This window comes from Kwoniella mangroviensis, assembly GCF_000507465.2.
Source record: "Kwoniella mangroviensis CBS 8507 chromosome 1 map unlocalized Ctg01, whole genome shotgun sequence".
In the NCBI taxonomy this organism is placed as follows: domain Eukaryota; kingdom Fungi; phylum Basidiomycota; class Tremellomycetes; order Tremellales; family Cryptococcaceae; genus Kwoniella; species Kwoniella mangrovensis.
This window is the reverse complement of record NW_027062533.1, coordinates 2,415,977-2,434,464: the sequence shown is the minus strand read 5'-3', so window position 1 is coordinate 2,434,464 and position 18,488 is coordinate 2,415,977. Positions and strand designations below refer to the sequence as shown.

General features: G+C 43.8%; 6 protein-coding genes across 6 annotated transcripts; 2 read left to right on the top strand and 4 right to left on the bottom strand.

Annotated features, from left to right (window-relative positions):
* Window positions 1–30: 30 nt before the first annotated feature.
* On the top strand, window positions 31–3,085 carry I203_100893 (uncharacterized protein; the record flags this gene model as incomplete). Its single annotated transcript, XM_019145855.1, has 8 exons — window positions 31–123; window positions 216–323; window positions 384–571; window positions 699–939; window positions 1,033–1,317; window positions 1,377–1,503; window positions 1,591–2,430; window positions 2,526–3,085. 8 exons carry the CDS (start codon window positions 31–33, stop codon window positions 3,083–3,085), a joined length of 2,442 nt encoding a protein of 813 aa, XP_019004414.1.
* A 339-nt stretch (window positions 3,086–3,424) lies between these two features.
* Window positions 3,425–5,777, bottom strand: I203_100892 (uncharacterized protein; the record flags this gene model as incomplete). Its single annotated transcript, XM_019145854.1, has 5 exons — window positions 3,425–3,568; window positions 3,675–4,978; window positions 5,031–5,122; window positions 5,194–5,329; window positions 5,387–5,777. The coding sequence occupies 5 exons, from the start codon at window positions 5,775–5,777 to the stop codon at window positions 3,425–3,427; spliced, it is 2,067 nt and encodes a 688-aa protein (XP_019004413.1).
* A 729-nt stretch (window positions 5,778–6,506) lies between these two features.
* Window positions 6,507–7,762, top strand: I203_100891 (septum-promoting GTP-binding protein 1; the record flags this gene model as incomplete). Its single annotated transcript, XM_019145853.2, has 7 exons — window positions 6,507–6,583; window positions 6,685–6,768; window positions 6,833–6,911; window positions 7,009–7,161; window positions 7,353–7,472; window positions 7,553–7,630; window positions 7,703–7,762. 7 exons carry the CDS (start codon window positions 6,507–6,509, stop codon window positions 7,760–7,762), a joined length of 651 nt encoding a protein of 216 aa, XP_019004412.2.
* Window positions 7,763–8,769: 1,007 nt separating this feature from the next.
* I203_100890 (uncharacterized protein) lies at window positions 8,770–11,906 on the bottom strand (the record flags this gene model as incomplete). The annotated part of the gene is made up of 4 exons (XM_019145852.1): window positions 8,770–8,856; window positions 8,913–8,995; window positions 9,082–10,214; window positions 10,276–11,906. 4 exons carry the CDS (start codon window positions 11,904–11,906, stop codon window positions 8,770–8,772), a joined length of 2,934 nt encoding a protein of 977 aa, XP_019004411.1.
* Window positions 11,907–14,759: 2,853 nt separating this feature from the next.
* Window positions 14,760–16,235, bottom strand: I203_100889 (uncharacterized protein; the record flags this gene model as incomplete). Its single annotated transcript, XM_019145851.1, has 3 exons — window positions 14,760–15,376; window positions 15,525–15,835; window positions 15,910–16,235. 3 exons carry the CDS (start codon window positions 16,233–16,235, stop codon window positions 14,760–14,762), a joined length of 1,254 nt encoding a protein of 417 aa, XP_019004410.1.
* Window positions 16,236–16,526: 291 nt separating this feature from the next.
* I203_100888 (uncharacterized protein) lies at window positions 16,527–18,059 on the bottom strand (the record flags this gene model as incomplete). The annotated part of the gene is made up of 6 exons (XM_019145850.1): window positions 16,527–16,565; window positions 16,638–17,363; window positions 17,415–17,511; window positions 17,575–17,690; window positions 17,743–17,793; window positions 17,856–18,059. The coding sequence occupies 6 exons, from the start codon at window positions 18,057–18,059 to the stop codon at window positions 16,527–16,529; spliced, it is 1,233 nt and encodes a 410-aa protein (XP_019004409.1).
* Window positions 18,060–18,488: the final 429 nt, after the last annotated feature.

Sequence of the window (18,488 nt, the reverse complement as noted above, 5' to 3'; positions counted from 1 at the left end):
ATGAGGAGACTACAGTAGATTGAATTCAGAATGATCGATTCATTCAATCAGACTATCACAAAAACGGACAATGCGACACTCTCTCAAGACCAAAATCAAGATTCCGATTCAAGTATCTCGTTGGTAAGTAACTCTCGCTGTATATTAGGAAAATCCTACAAGATACCGTTCGTTGAGTGACTATTGACGATGGATTTCCATCATTGGAATGACAGATCGAGATCATATTATCGGATGTACCATTCTTAGCATTAGGTTTCTTAGGTCTAACAATCATTACTTTTTATTCAACATTTAATCGATCTAACAAACGTATCTTATTGGTAAGTCACCCATTCCCCGTGCAAATGGACCGTTTCCAATCATTGATCCTTCTGATACAGCTCGAAATATCATCTTTGACAGCATGTTTCGCCTCGTTGCTCAATCTCATAGGAATGTTTTACAATCAAGATCAAGTGGCGTTTTTCAATTTTCAGAATATCCAAGAAGAAAGTTTGAGAAGATTTATATTGGGTATGTTGGGTGTTAAACAGGTTTTGTTGGCTATATCAACAGGAACGAAATTGTTGTGAGTTATTACACGACCTCCCCCCGTTTTGGTCTGTTACTCGATGGAACACTAAAATTGAACACACTATGCAATTTGGGAGAGAACATTGATTGACCAAATTACAATCCCATTGGTCATACTCTAGATACTTTCACATGTCTTTAGAGAAGATGCGTAGACAACAAAACCCATTTTCCGACAACACGATCGAATCGGGTGGTGGCGGTATACGAAATGAGAAACGGCCTAAATCATTCACAGAGATGATTCAAGAGGGTAACCGAACATATTGCGATGCCATGGACGGTAGAGACTCTCAGTGTATCTTGGGTAAATTGGCAAGACTGTCTATCGTCTTGACTATATTCACTGTTTTTGTTCTCGACGTGAGCTTCTTTCTATCTTCTGTTCTTACTACATTTTACCCGTTAGTCGATATTTTTGTAAAAGCACAGTGCTGATGGTTTCCGTTCATACAGCTCTTTTGGAGGATAGGTTTCCTATTTGATCTCTCCCAGGCATCCCTATATCGACGAATCAATATTGCCGGATTCTCACTTCAGCTTATACTTTATCTGATATTCAGCTCTTGTCCTATCCATCACTTACTGCAGACTTCCCCGAGTTTTAGGAAGAACGTTCTGAGACAATACGGCGGATTGATCGGAGGAATATCTCTGGGCGTGGTAGTGGTCATTGTATCTTTGGCCGCTTTGGGTTTCTCAGAAAGAGTGATAGGTAGATTGTTCCAGGGTGTTCAGCTGGTATGTCATTCACTTCATGAGTATCTGATAGCTCAAGCTGAAAGTTGGTTTAATTGTAGTACGTTTTGATAACGTCGCAGATGATCTTGGATTTCACTCCTATTTTCAATACCAAATCTGGTTCTGGACCTATGACCAATGATCAGGATGTGAATGATCATTACAACAGTCAAAAATCATTCGAAGGTCAGTTCAGACGATGATAGAGAACCTTGTTGTAACCAAGAACTCCAAGTATACTGATGATTATGATATTCAACTATTCCTTCTCAGTGTTATCAATACCCGATGCATCTACATTCCGAGTCTCCCCTCCATCAATCAGCACCCCTTCTCTCCACCCTATTCAAAGCGGAGGAAAGAGGGTATCTTTCATACCCACCTTCACTTCCCGTCGACCCTTCTCAAGTAATCACGATCATGAGCTTCCTCGTAATATCGACCGAAGATCCCGTACATCCGTTTCATCGAGAATCAAAACATGGGTTTTATCTGGTCACCCATCTCACTCTCTTCCTCATTCTGAGGAAGAAGTAGAAGGTAGATATTTGACTGTACCAAGTATCCAACGATCATCCAGTTCTACCAATCAGGAAGGTACTTACGAAACTCATCAGAATACATTCGGGAGAGGGCCAACCCCTCCTCCTAAGTCGAGGAACAGAATTTCGGGATCTATGGAACCTGCTCGTCGATCTTCTCAAACTATATTTAATACCCTCACTCGATTCTCTCACGGACAATTCGACGGGATTCAAGATTTGATAGGTATAAGACGAACGGCATCTTCTCCAGGTGCGAGGAAGTTGGTCTTAGGTTCTGAGATGGGTGATGGTGAGGGATTACCTAGTTCAGGTGATCAATCGAGAGGTAGTGGAGGAAGTGGATTATTAGATATGCCTTTGAATTTCCCTAGACCACCTTCAAGATCTGCATCCCTCCCTGGAGTAGGGGTGAAGGATCCCTTAATGGATCTCGAAAGTATGAATGTGGATGATTTGCCTTTACCCAATAGACTGTTTGTGAAAGAACAACAGATCGAAATGAAAAATAAGGGACATGGGAGGATGAGATCTGATATGACCCATATTAACGTGACTAGCTTTATTGAAGGTGAGTGAAGTGATATACAGTACTATACATCCATCCATACGATTTCTAATCACTTTTTGTTGTATTTGGCTCAATTGCTTTTTTATGTTGTTTAGGTGGATCGTCAAGAATCGATAGTATGAGCTCAAGCAATCCTTCGAATCAAGATCAATACCAAAGTATATCATCGTTAATCCAGCCCTCTGACTGGATGAGAAAGACCTATCGATCAGAATTATCTCAAGTACCCTCAGCGACCCTGACTCTATCTTCAGAGGCACCTACTGAGATCTATCTACCCATCCCACCGTCAAAGGCTTTATCACCAACGACAAGTCGGAGTGGAAGTGGGACTGCAAGTGAAGAAAATACACCGACATACTCGATTCACGATGTGAGAGAAGCAAAGATAAGTAGAGTATTGATGAGATCTAATAGTCAACCTCTACTTTCGACAAATACTTCCTCGTCAAGCATTCCAATCAAATTTGAAAATGATCCTCTTCCTTTCGGGCGACAAAGATCAAATAATTCAAACTTCAATCTACCAATGCCTGAATCACCGACATTACCTTCTTCTGCGAATAGTTTTGGAAATTCTAGTGGTCAGGTCAAAATGGCAAGAGCAGCTACGACAGGTCAGGAATGGTACAAAAAGAAATATGGAGTCATATAGTAGCCAGCGCATAGCGAGATAGCAAGGTTTGATCTATAATTGTCAGTCAGGTGATGAAGTTGTAGTGGGATAATGGGATAACGATATGTATATGAGGATATCCACTTGGTCACAATCAGCGTTGTTTTATATCGGATGCATCCTTAAGGCATCTGATACAGCAATTACGTCAGATACGATGATATTTTCTATCCACGTTTGCACATTCAGCAGCTTGATATTTCTTGAAAGAGCGCAGCTACGAAACTTTATGCTTGATTTCCTGCTAACGTGGTGGGATTTTACTTGATGATCCGTGCAAAACTTCGGAGGACCTGAGATCTTGCGATCCAGCTATCATCATATCCTCTTACCCAACCCATTCACTTTATCCTGCAACTCGTCCAACCTCTTCTCTCGTTTCTGTATCAACTTTTCTAATCCCTCAGCCGCTACGAGCGGTTTCGCCAATACCTGAGTACGTAAAGCGGTATCGAACCGTGTCTAAGCAAAGCAGAGAAATCGGATTAGCATAGAGCGAGCAATGTATGTAAAGACTTCATCCGTTTTTGACGTGTCAAGTACGTGCTATCGATGGAATCTGACTCACCTCCAAATCACCTTTCATCATCCCCGTTATCCTCGTCCAATCCCTCCAGAACTTCTTCTGCGCTTTTCCCCATAGTCTCTGTCCAAGAGCCAGCGAAGCCACCACACTGAGTATACCTAATCCTACAGCCGTCGGCGCAGAAGTGATACTTATAGGTGGGACATAGCTCATCCAACTTAGTGATACTCCCACTAAGGACGTAGCGTAAGTCATGAGCAGAGCACGCTGGGCAGACGAGTGTAGTCTCGGTATCGACTGAGTCAACAGTTGTTCTCGCCTGGTAGATATCGGTGAAGTCAATGATGTGGGGGTGAGAGGCGGTATAGAAAGTGATAAGGTCGATAAGTGATTCAATAGTAGGGGAGAAGTGAATGGATGGGTTGTGGAGGTGGAATGGGATTGTGAATGTGATAGTTGGCGTATAGTGTGATCTGATAATTGATTTAGTTGAATCTGTAAATGTGATAATTGACCAGATTCAAATATGATTTGTTTCTCTAAATCCGTAGCGAAATGATTATTCAGGTGATTGGTCAATTCGAATTGAACGTCATCTACTCTTGTCCTTCCGATCAACCCCAACCAGCTTAATCTACCATTGAACCTTTCTTCCAATTGATTTTTCACCTTGTTCATATCGTATTCGACCGAGCCTTCCACTAAACCTCCTTCTATACCTCTACTGGCCACACTGAGATGTTTAGCTTTTGATGCGCCTTGCTGTGCTCCGCGGTGGAGCTCAGATACAGTATGCAGAGCATCTTTGACTATATCTCTATCGGTTGATATTATTCTCTCGATGTGTGACAGTGCTAATCCAGCGACCTGACGGGACGTCGATAATTGTGGCTCTGAGACGGGTTTGAGTGATTGAAGAAGGGATGATTGTAATGGACCAATATGCGATTCTAAGAATTGTTTTTGAAATACTTCGAAAGCTCTCGCTTTGGAGGTTGAAGTTGATGGACCATGATCCTGTAGACCGGCAGCTAAAGCATCGAGTGCGTTCAAAGCTTTCTCAGCTTTGACGAACGAGATTGGTATAGAAGCAGGATTGAGAGTTAATCCTTCTAACGGATCAACCTTGAGGTTGCTCAGCTGTTCCAGTAGTTTGGCTTCTAAGGCTGTTTGAGTCGCATTGGGAGGAAGATAACCGTTGATCACAAAATGAACAGAACCACGAGATAGAGCAAGGGGGAGAACGGAGGAGAGTTGAGGTATGTCGTTCAGTCTGATAGGGTCGAGGACAACAACAAGCGAATCGGTTGAGAGGAGAGTCGATATCGTCTCTTCTGCTTTCATGGCTACATTCAAGAAGTCAGCTGACTGACAATATGGTGTCTGGAATTAGCTCACTATTGACTTCTACCACATCGTATCCGGTTGCCTGCAGCCATGAAGCGGATAATGACAATGACTCTGGTTCTCTATGCGGGTTAGGACCATGCCTGTTCAATCGGAAGCATGGTCATGAGCTTCAGGTATAAGCCGGAAGACTGAAGCAAAAGATGGAACCTACCCTATCTGGAAAACATCTATATTCGATCCCTCATGTCTACTCAGCAAAGCTCTTCTACTCGCCTCAGTATCCGCCAGTGGATCTTGAAGTAAAGCTGAGACTACATCTCTAGGTGCAGCGAGAGAGTCACCAATCACTATCATTGCGACATCAGCTAATTGTTTTCAAGTTTGTGATCTTGCCGTCTGCCTACCAGCTATCCTGCCTCTTCTCTCGGCCGACAGATCTGCTATGCTACTCCGTATCCTCTTCGACCATAGATCATCCCCTCCAATCTCATTTTCCAACAGATTCTGTATATCCTGTAAGACAGGTAAGATAACGCCTGCTCCTTGTACAGGTCTGGAAATTATTTCGTCTTCTATAGGTATTAGAATAGGTTCGGGAGGTCTGATGGCAGTTGCTGCTGATGCATACTGCCTCGAGAGGATCACAGGAGGTTCCGAGAGGAGGGTATGGGTTTTTCGGAAGGTGTTTTGAGAAGAGGGATATTTCGGGGTGGTTTTGGGCACCGGACGAAGGGCAGTCGATGATATTCTGCTGACCTGCCGAGGACCTGAGCGTACCAGTCTTGCGATAGACATGGTTGCTGCTTTTTTCGTTGTTGCTGTATGCCTGACTGTAGGTTTTAGGTGCAGGAGAAGGAAGCGAGATGAGGATGAGTTGCGCACAACGAGTAATGAGAAATCAACATCAACTTTAAATGTGCCACCCGTTTTACGATAGCACGCGTCTGAGCTTCAACCTGAAAGCAACAAACGATGAGGGATGACAACCAACTCAGTGACAACAACAGCATCCATCCTTCCTCATCTTCTCATCATCCCACAAACACATCTCATTAGACATCTTCACCACTCGCTCAGTCATAGTCCGATCACACTCACTCGTTTCACGACCCTTCACGCATAATCACGAATATACCTAGTTCGTCATCCTGTCTTTACCATCACTCACAATCCCATTAAAACCAGCCATCAAACCTCGACAGTATACGGTCCGTGCTCGTACCCTGGGTCATCGACTTTCAGCTTTGAGAAACAGAAAAATCTGCCAATACCTCACATCTACCTTGGTCAATTCATTTCTCTCTTAACACCATACTCCTTTCCGCATACAACAGGTCGAACACCTACATAGACTCATTGAGATCCCATCAATTCGATCACATCACCGAGCTTCTCAACAAACGGTAATCAGCAAACTTCCATTCACGACAAATTCTTGATCCGCCTTTTTCTGATCAGAGTGTACTATCGATCCAAACAAACAGCTTCTTTGCCTGATATCAAGCTGTACAGCGACATCGCACTATGACAGACCAAGGCTACATATCATCTGGATCAGGTAGCGGCAGGGTATCAGGTGGTGAAGGGGGAGACAGGAATTCGTGAGTCCAGCTTTAGGGGTCCTTTACTTCTGTCAAGCGTTGAGATCATCTCTTCTTATCGGAGGGCTCAAATTCATTGATGTATTCTACTTTATCTTCAGAATCGTCTTGAAAGTCGGTATGGTAGGAGATTCGCAGATTGGTAAAACGTCGTTGATGGTGAAATACGTCGAAGGTAGTTTTGAGTGAGTTGCCCTTCAACTACTCTCTGCAAGAATGAACGTAGAAGCTGATGTTGATTACCCTCAGTGAGGATTATATACAAACGCTAGGAGTGAATTTCATGGAAAAGGCAATAACGATACGAAATACCGAGATAACATTTTCGGTGAGTTGACAACTATCTTCTCATTTTTAGCTGCTTCACTCTGGAACTCGTCAATTTCCGGTCAAAGTGGTAGAGCTGACTTGTTGAATTGCCTTAGATATGGGATCTGGGTGGTCAGAGGGAATTCGTATCGATGTTACCACTAGTATCAAATGATGCTGTAGCGATATTGTTCATGTTTGATTTGACGAGGAAGGCGACTTTAAATAGTGTCAAGGAGTGGTATAGACAAGCTAGAGGTTTCAACAAGGTGAGTTCGATTTGAAGAATGTCGTTCTGAATGGACAGGGGGAAAACAAGGATATGCTTTTAGCTAGATGAGGATAGATGCGAGAAACCGTAAATACACTTGAAAAGGAAGTGACAGAGGACGATCAGAAATCAAAGCCCAAATGCAAGAAACCGAGAGCTGTCGCTAACTCCGGGCGATTCCCATGATAGACCGCTATACCAGTGTTGATAGGTACGAAATACGATCAATTTGCCTCATTCCCACGTGAAGAACAGGAGGAAATCACAAAGCAAGCTAAGCGGTTCTCGAAAGCTATGCACGCTCCATTGGTACGATTCAGCTTTTTGATCAATGACTGGGTTATTCAACGAGAATGACAAAGCTGATTTTGTTTTTTTCCATTGCCTAGATATTCTGTTCGACATCGCATTCTATAAATGTACAGAAGATCTTCAAGATTGTTTTAGCCAAAGCATTTGATCTGAAGGCGAGTGGTAGAGACCTGAAATCCGATTCCTACCGATAACAATACTAATCCGGATGGTCTTGTTATGTATAGTGCGTTATACCGGAGATCGACGAAGTGGGAGAACCAATCTTATTGTACGTGGATGTATGAGGATCGATATACGCACGAGGCCCTCTCAGTATCGTATAGATCAACATATATGAGATAGAATGGATTTGGAACGGGAACCTTACGAGGGAAGCGCAACCATTCTTCAGATTCTTCATTTCGAGATATGATCAGACAGAAACGAGAATTCTATGATAAAACAATACACCGAACAGTTCACATTAGATCAGATACAAATTCGCATCAGCCATATCATATATATACACTATTTTGTTCTATTTCAAAAACGTTTTCTCCCATATTCACACATTTTGGTTAATCTTGTTTCCCTTTTCATTCACTCCTTTTATATTGGAAACGTTCCGTTCTTTCTTCACTTCTTCACATTTACATGTAAACCATTATTGATCAACTCTCATTATCCATTCTTTCTGTTTCTTTAAAAGGTGCTTTCGAAGTATACCACAGAACATCTTTGATTAATCAGTAAGATTTTAGATTCAAACGATAGGCGATTCGGGTAGCATGTGACAAATGCATTAAGGGCAATGCACCATAAACAAGCAAGATCAAATCAACGTCCACCGATGTAAAGATGGATAAACAACCCCAATTGTAGATGAATTAAGACTTGCCTTTGTTCGAAGGACACAACAAACACGATGCATTGAACTGATCCTGATACGATCAAAGATCATGAAATGACATGACAATATAAAAATGGGATAGATCGAATTGAGTTTTACTAAGCTTGTTCAGTGAGTACAAAATCAAAATCAATAAATGTTAATTGAACATATATACAACAATCAGTTTATCTATATTGTGAGGTGAGGTGGGATTTTCTGGTCTTGCGAATAGGAATTTTCGCAAAGGAAAATGAGGACAAGAGTTCATTTGTGTGTGCGATTTGTGAGAAATGTGGTTGATGATTGTGCAAGAACTCGTATTCGTAGTTGGTTGTATTTCGTCCAGGTCATTTTGTCGTATTGTCATTTATCGTATTCGTTTTGCTTCGTTTCCAGCTCGTTAAGAAACGATCAGACAGATCATTTCCTTCTTAGAACAATGATTCCCACATCGATCTCTAATGCGTCCAGTGCGCCTAGTTCACATTTCTCCACAAGGACTTTGAACTGTTATATCTTGAAGTTAGCTTGTTAACATGAATGAGCAAAAGGAAAGGGCTTACAAGTTCCTGTACAGTAGTCTCACATTGACTTATATCCATCCTACCTCTCTCTCTCAACACTTTTTTGAGATGACCCTCGTAGACTGCGGCATCAGGAGTAATCATTAGCATTCAATTCACTTCGATACCACTATAGCCTTCAGTCTTTTTTTGATCCAAAGACACTCACCTGATCTACAGTACGTTGCTATTCTTTTGGCATACCCACTCCTATCAATCTTCCCTTTCCTATAGTCGATCCAAGCGGGATGAGTCAATCTGAAAATCTTGATTCCTGAATCTTCCCATTCCTTCTTCTCTTCTGGAGAATATTCATTAGGTCTAAATTCATCGCTATCATCCGAGAAAGATCTTTTCATCTCCTCTGACGCTCCCAAAGCCTCTCCTGACGAGTGATCGGTTAACGGTTCCCATTCGTTGTAAGTTTTCGATAACGTATTTTGTATCGATTCTAACGTTCGAGGCCAATATGGTACGTCGACCAATAAGGGTGCGACTTGAGTTTTGATTTCTCCTAGAGATACTAATCTCTGTATCGCAGGTGACAAGGCATGGGACATGGCTTGCCAAATATCAGGTCGGTATTTCCTAGTCTTACCGTTTGTCATAGGTGGTGAAGGTAAGGGTGGTCCAGGAACGAATGGGCTATTGTTGATTTCAGTCATAGGTGTGATGTTCATATTGTTCGGAACATGTTCGTCATTCGAAGTCCGAGGTGAAGTAGGTAAACTCATTGAGTAATTTCCTGGTGATCCCCTAGGTGGATTGACGAATCCCTCTTGACCACTAGAATTACCCGGTCGATCGTTCCTTCTGTTATTATTGTGTTCCGGGGAGGGAGCAGTTCGGACCGCAAATGAACAAGCTAAAATACCACCGGGCCTGACTTCTTTAGCGCGCAATTTCAACCAACCGCTAAGATCCTTCTCTGATCGCTGTTCCCTCTCTTCAGCTTGCGAGGTGAACAAGTATAATGGTTTAGGTTGAATCGTACCGTGTAATTTACTGAGTTCGTTGGTACATAACGCGACATCTACAGAGTTAGGCGGCAGTGAAGGTTCTGCGAAGCCTGCAAAGCTGTACGAGGTCAGGATCAGAGGTGAAGGTATCGCTTTGATTTTGCGATATGATTGAGGGTGATTTGATAGATTGGCTTGCAATGATCGAGTATCGAAATCGGGACTGCATTGATGGGTGACCGTAAGTACTTTCTTGGGTCGACCGGGTCCAACGGATCGTAGTGCAAGTGTTCTGACAGTCTCAGCTAGGACAGCATTGGGCGTCTCCTTGTGGCATCCGTATCTGTGTGAGGACAGACTACGATCAGCCACACGATAACGGTGACATCTGAAGCTTCACTCACTCAACTACCTGCAAATGCTCTTTATCCTCTACACCTTTAACCCAGCCTCTGACTACATCACCCAATGCTTTTGCTAGAGGCACATCGAAGCTCCATTCAGCTTCGCTTAGGACCTCCTCTTTCCTCTTGATCTCTTTTACCATCTCGCTTTGTTCAGGCTGCAGCCGCTGTTTGAGGGCAGCAGCAAGGTCTTCACCTAGGTAAGATGTCAGTTCATTGGCATCGCCAACTATCTGACCTAATGATCCCAATTTCTCCCCTAGGTCCAGACGACGAGCTCCACTGAAAGTTGAGAATCTGCTTGTCGTAGGCGGTAGTCCATGGGAGTGATTTGCAGTTGATATGGTTTTTGGCGAAGATACATAAGAAGGTAAAATCGATTCATGTGGTTTCTCATCCCTGGGGAATTGAGTGGTGATTTTTGAATGAACACCTAGCACATCAGCCGATATCGCTGAGGCAGCAGACGCATCGCTCAGTCCCCTGTCCCTCTGTGCTAGTAGAGGTATAGCAGGAGCAGATGATGAGCGAGGTAAATCGAATTCCAATTCAAGTTCTACACCATGTAGTAGTACAGCGTTCGATGTCATACGTGCACCTAACCCAGATTTGTGGTAGTTAGCGAAGAAGTCGCCTTCTAGAGGTGGATCACGTAGATGATCTACAGGCGGGAGTGGCGGTGTACTTTGAAGTAGCTTTCGATCGAATGTTAAAGGTTTGGCAAAAGAGTCGCTGGAGAATGGAGACGATGGTCCCAAGTATGAAGATGTTCTTGTCCGGCTGCGACGAGTCTGTATGTTTGGCCGTGCAGTGAGGTCATTTACTATCCCATTTGGGTTGGTGGTCCGGGCATCCTCTTCCATTTCGATGTCTTCGTCGTTTGGCGCTTTTCGCTTGACAGGTTTCGAGGTGGTTCGGCGTATATCGTTGACACTGGCTCGACCTATGACAGTAGAGAGGAGATGATACGGTGCTTCGGCAGCTGTACAGTCTGGAGAGCACCGTAGGTTGACATCATGACCACCCGAAGGTGCTCTTTGTCGATGACTGACGTGTGATCGATGTACTTGAGATGCGTAACGACGGAGATTCGACGGTCCAGCGTGATCGTAAGGTGGAGAATGGGGTGCCACGGCCTGATGGGGAAAGTGTGATTGAGCTGGCGTAGACGATGCGGAGAAACTTACTTGACTACCAAAGGCGGCGGTGATGGGTGGATATCGATTCGAGGAATGTCCGTGCGGATTGACGTGAGTATGAGAATGAGATCCTCCGACTGGAAAGTGACTCGATCCCACTTTTAGTGGGGATGACGGCCTGTTATATTGATATCCTTGATGACGGTGTGAATGAGGGTATACCATTTCAGTGAATGGGTGAAGATTCGATGGCGATGGAGAAAAAGCTTTAGGTCGTAGTAGATGAGCAGTCTCCGAATGTGACCTTTGATGACCTAATCCAGCGTAAGGTGAAGACGTACGATTACGGGGCGATGTGGCGACGAAAGCGGAAGCTGCTTTTGGGTCTGGCACGAGTGGTATTGTGTCTCTGATCTCGGTGAATGAGATGGTAGGTGAAGAAGGAGAGCAAAGTAATTCAGGTGAACCTATTGATGATGGTGGAGAGACCATATTACTTTTCCCTCGTTGTAGACAAGCTTTGATCAAGGGCTAATAAAATCTTGAAACATGGAAAAGAGTATATCAGTCGATAGTCAATGTTGAGAACATTAAGCTTTGATATCGATGAGCTTAAGATCAGGTAGGAAAGCACGGGCCAAGTGAAAAACCAAACTGGTTGGAAGGATATATCGCAGTAGCAGGTAGCAATGATCAAGATGGAATGGGATCATGCGTAGAAAGGGAATAACATGAAAGTCTGGATCACGTCCACATAGCATACAGCATACAGAGAATGAAGAAACAAAACAGGGGATATTCCAAGATGAAGTTTCGATCTTATGATACACCCTTTGTGCAATCAAAGCACCGCATGAGATCGATTTTCAAGGGGTAAAGATAGATGTAGGCACATGGAAACCGATAGACTCATTGGAGTTGGGTTCACTCGTTACTCACTCAGTTCAGATCCATTGACATTACCGCTAACCAGTAGTAAGACCTAAGTATATCTTAGATTATCGTCTAGAAAATTTTCTTTCTTCGACCTCTTCAACTAACGCAGAAATCACCTTTCCATTCCGTTCAGTATTTGAGATGTTGACCTTGATCTTCCTTTACTCCGCTACGGTTGAGAATAGTCCCACGCTCAATCGCAATGACAATTCCGTCAAATCGCAGTCTTTCGAATGGCGAATGCGAAGAGATGATACGCGGAGAGTTACAAAGGAGTGTGAATGATTGTTTTCCCTTTCGTCCTTTGAAAAGCTATGCTATGAGAATGAGATTGATGCGGAGTTCAAGTAAGCCAAGATCAGATTTTTCGATTTTCTGATTAGCTTACTCGGCGTGTTTTTTGATGTCTGATGAAAGGAAAGTGACAAGTCGGGGCCCTTGAGTTTTGAACAGCTTGTGATGAGGTAGTAGGTGTATCTGTATCGAGGTGTGATGGGACTAGAAGAGAGGAGATGGTCGGCGTGTTTAGCGTTTGGTGAAAACAGGTACAATGAAAGGGATGGTGATGGTCGTTTAAGTTGGTCAGCCCGAAGTACAGAAGTAGGCGTTGGTAGCCGGTTGAAGAGATATGGAGATAGATTCGATACAAACTACTTTGATGAACGGTGAAAGGATGACTTCTATCTGTTAACTCACCTAGACCAACCCAAATATTCTGCCTTTTCTTTCTTACCGTAATCCCACGTTGTGTTAACCAGGTTTTGCTGTTTCTGTGATATGGTATGAGACACAATTCAGACTTGAGATTCCAGATCTTTTGGTTGAGTTGTCCAATCAGTACGAGTGTCTATGTACCGTATGTTGATGGGATTACGTTTTATTGATGATAAGGATGATATCAATACTCGTAAGTGGATTTTGCTTATGTGATTTGGGCTATGATCGATGTTGTGATATTTGATGAGATCGCAGTCGTCGTTGAGCTAGACTGAGTGAGGAATGGGCGCGCACGGTTCAATCCTGTTGTCTTTTTCCACAGTGTATAGATTGTAATGCTGACGATCAGATGAGTGAGTGCCAATGGAAAGTCTGGAGCGTGGATCGATGCACACAATCAATCAGACTTGTTGAAAATGGTGCTAAAACGCTTGTCGGACAATGTTCGGTTGATTGGATTGTTTCGAAACAAAGCACAAGGACTGATCGTCGTCGCCTTTACTCGTATGAGTATTCTGTTCTTATTCTCGCAGACGCCGTTGGTTACTTGAGTCCTTATCCCTATCTGATCGCAAAGTTGAAGGGACAGAGGAGGTGGTACGTGTTATAGATGAGATGATGGTGAGCTAAAAGTGGGGGCGGTCGGGGGGAAAGAGGTCTTGATGATATCGAGTGGGTACTACAGAACGAGGAAAGTTGTTACATCTCTCTGGAAATCCCGTCAAAATGGATTCAAGGGTTGATATATAACTTGCGATAGGATCCGTTGATCCGAAAGGAAGGTTCGAAGATTTAGGGTTGAACGAACATCTTTGCGTCTTTCGTCTTCATCTTCCATTCATATCCAGACGATAGAGATATGTCACCGTTTTATCGAGAACTGAGGACGTGTGTCATCCAACTGCGTGCGTACGAATTCTGTATCGTGAGAGAAGTTCTCGGCTTTCTCTTGGAAGATAGAGTAAAGCGTAGCTTAATCGTGCCAAAAATGATAAAAAGGATCTCGGGGCAACACTGCCGCAGGAGTACGTGTAGGGCCCACGCGCTACGGTGCATGAATATCGTGGCGTTATTTTAGGTTATAGATGAAACTCCCCGAGAGGTCAGATATGCAAGTCCAGACTCTTTTACTTGCGGCAGAGCACCTTTCGTACGCGCATGAAAACTCCAGACTTTGGACCTCGGACCTTTTGCTATGTGTAGATAAACACCACTAACGTTAATTGGGGTACTACATTCGTATACCCTGAATGTTAAACCTTTGCAGGAACCACGACTTTATCTCGTTTCTGTTGGACGATAAAGATATATAACAAGTTCCAGAAGATCTCAGAATACTTGAGATGTAAGATTAGCGAAACAAGACACTTGAAACGTTCCTATCTATAAGTTACAAGTTACGAGTTACTAGTGACCGTCTCAGCGATGTTCATTTTCTATCCTCAAATACTGATTTCCGGGGTAGCGATATGATCCGATATGACAGAATGCTTAAGAGAGATACGAGTATCATCCCAGAATGGCTGAATGCTATCTGAATCGATGAGCACATCGACCAATCTTTACCTGTCGGAGATCGATCAGTGGATACGTATGTACACTAGTCAGGGACGATTTGTATTCGATCTACAACGAGCTGGGGAAGGCGGCTCTCTGACATCTTTTTCACACAGGACCCATCCTTCTGATGTATCACTCACTTGGTAGCTGATGGTTCGCTTTCACTTCTTCCATTAGGGCATTGAAGACTGCTGAGGATAGTGGAACGATCTTGACATTGCGTTTTCTCAATACAGCTTTTTGCGCGAGGTACAACATATCTTCCTCGTCTTGCTTCTCTCGTTCTTCTTCATCGATTGAGTCGTCATCTGGATCATCGGGGTACTCTTCACCTAGCTCTGAGGGGAAGTCGGACTCGAAGAACCCGGAAGGAAGTAAAACCCCCTCATCGTCTTCGTCTCCAGGCATGGATTTGAGAAGAGGCGAAGAACTGCCTAGAGCGGCAGAGCCCGAAGGTTCAGAGTTGTCTTGCACTTCCTCTGCAGATGACTTGCCATTCGATCCAACGAGTTGAGCGATACGCTTTGTGATAACAACAATATCTACATCTCGGGAGCCCATTTGTCGTAAAGACTCGATGATGGGCCCACTTGGGCGACGGACAGGAGAAACAGGTCTCCCCAAAGGACAACTGACGAGAAGGTCAATCGCTCTAACAACATACTTCCAAATATCCTTGAAGCCTTCGAGATTCGGCGCGGGGTATGTATCCAAAATATCAGGAAGGGATCTGAAATGGTTAAGATACTCTCGAACAGTCACCAATATCTTGGTCTTTCGTCATTGATGTTGATCCTTTGACGGCGAACAGGGTGGATGTTATCGCGTATACTAAGCAATATGTATGTCCCCTTATAAGTAGACCTAAGCAAGTGCCGTAGCACTCATGGCACGCACTGAGGTAAGACAACCCCTCGCAGATCACTTTTTCCATGGGTGCATCACCTGATTTGAGAGCGATGATCATTGATGGGACCACATAAGCTCTTTCACCGGGAGCTCCGTATTTTTCCTCTAGGCTTGTACGAAAGGCATATTCTGGGTGACATTGATTGTCTGTGATGATCAGATCATCTGATGATGAAGAGGATGTGGGGGTGATGGAAGCGAATGTCTGGACGAAGACCATCCCATCGGTTGCTTCTGCGCCGAAATTCTGGTACAAACCATCCAATTCACCTTGCCAATCAGAAGCCTCTGTCTCCCATCTGTCCATTCAGCGTATCCATAAGAACGAAGTCAGCTCAGCTCGACGAATGGTCTAGGTCAACATACCACTCACCGTGATATGTCTCGATGGAACTCTGTATCAATGTACAGCACATCTTCGATCCCTCTTCTCACTTGAATACTTCCTAGATCCGGAGCTCCCCATGTCATCACTGCTAAGTCATGTTTGTATTCTGTATCGTATGGCGGCTCTATCATTGAAGCCTCTACCATTGATGAAAACCAGGCGCCAAACTCGAACTGGAGTTTCCTTTCATTAACCGGCACAGTAGCTAGTATGCGCTTAACGTTGGCTGTGGTGATTGGGTGATTCTCTGGTATACGAGATTCAATAAAAGCTTGAATTGTGGAGTGACTTGACGCTGGGTATGCAGGCATCCTTTATAGTGAAAGAAGGTGGTCAGTGAACGACTAAGTTGGCCAATTCGCTTGGTTGGTATCAGCTGCTTTCCGAACTCGACTGTGAGAAATGCGTTCTTGAAGGTTGGGTCTTCGAGGCTTTGGATGTCTATCTCGAGAGTAGCACTTACGTGTGCTCAACCACCAAGGAAGTCAAGTACGCAATACATACACAATACATACATGAGACCCATGGGAAGCTAAACCTAGTAAACAAGAAACGTACTTCCATATCAATGGTGTAACCTGCATTATCGGCTGTACAAGTGACTAAGTGGTCATGGCATATCTTTCCTCCTTCTCTTTTGCCTAAATATATCGAAATTATCAACTCGATGCCAACTTGAGACAAGGAAAGATATATAACATATCACGACTTACCATCTGGATAATGGAATTCAACCTCGTTTCCCTATCGGAAAGGATCTGCTGCTGACTTTCTAGCATTCTACACATGGAGTTGAACATATCCCTCTCTTGTGATGAATGCGTTGAGTGCAAAGATGCTTGTGCGCCTGGAGATTGTGACTGAGCTCTTGGAAGACCGTTGATGATTGTCGTTGGATCGAGGCTCGATAAAAGATGAAGTACCTTATTCAGTTGTTTGATGTCTACTTCTGGAGGTATAGAAGTAGGTCCGGATCTATTGGTATTCGCTCCATCCGGTTGTTGGAGACGAATGACAGTGTGCACAGCATCGACATTAGATTGATCTTTTGGTTTGCTTGTCGAAGGCGATCGTAGGTTCTTTTGAGAGGTGGTAAGAGTGCTTAATTTGGGTTCAGGTGTATGAGAAAGAAGATGCCGTCTCTTCTCTTTGTTCTTGTCCTCATTTTCATTCGCTTTAGCAGAAGTCGACCCACTCAACTTCCTCAGTGCACCTGATGGAGTATCGTCCACACCCATATCATCCTCTTTGACAGCTTGAAGACTCATCAAATCCAAATCCATCACTGAGTTTGCACGTTTGTGTAATTTGCTTGATGAGCGTTTACTGGAGAATGATACGGAATGTCGTAATGGGTGAGTAGGTTTGGGTGGTGGAAGGGGCGTAGATGATGTCACTATGGCTGTGGTAGGTGCAGGTGGATAGATGTTGTGTGATTCCTATATCCCCTCTAAGTGAGCAAGCAGCACGTATTAAGGAATAGGGCTTACCTGCCAGTCCATTCCTAAGCTCGTCGTCAACAGGTTCTCCAACTCTTTAACGTAGGCTTTTTGTCTTTCACTCTCAGCATACTGAGCTTCGTTATCCCTACTCAATCCATGATAAGCTATTCGGATCTCCAGGGGAGCCCCAAAGGTATGGTGGGCTTACTTCTGACTTTTTGCAAACAGATCCTCCAACATCGCCAATTCCTTATTCAATCTTTCGACTTCAGGACCGGTGTTGTGTTCGATAAGCTTTTCCAAATCTGTTATTCGATTTCGCAACTATCACCAGAATTTAGATACCGGGATATAAGTCCTTGGATGTAAGACTCACACTTGTATTGGTCTTGTTCAACCCTTCTACCACTTTCTTGAGTCCTGCTGTCTATTTATATATCCCATCAGCTACAGTATTTACAGTACGCTGGCTGCCAACGGACAGCTTACCTCATTCATCAAATCCCCTTCTACTCCTGGTGAGATACTGCCAAATTCCAACGTTGTGGAAGAAGCGTTGAGAAAAGCTGAACCTCTCTTTGAAGCTACGGACGGTGTCATCCCACTCCTGCTTCTAGTCACCGATCCTGTGCGTCGGAGTGAGGTAGACATGCCTGACGGTGTATGATCATTTGAGGGGTACAAAGTGGGCATGTTGCTTTTACAGATGGATATATCAATCAGTATTGATAGATTGATCGAAGCGAGACAGGAGAAGCAATAGTTCACTTGAGCTGTCAGTATCAGAGCATTAGACTGGATCTCGCTGCATGTTTTTCGTTTTGCATGTCATGTATCAGGTTGGTGACGGTGAACTTGTACATATGTCATCTGAAAACGTAGAATCTCCTTCAACCTGAATATATTGGTCGAACCCGAGTGAGCTTCTAAAGGGTGAGCCAAGAACAACTGGGATCGCTCACGTGTCAGCCACGCGACTGTCAGATGGGGGTGATCTCTTGGATTCGGGGGGAAGCCAACTAGCACTTTGACTTTGTTTTGGATTTTGACAGACTTGACCATCTGGGTCGTTTTTGCTTTGTCAGTCAATACATACACATCGTCTGTGACTTTCTTGGGGTA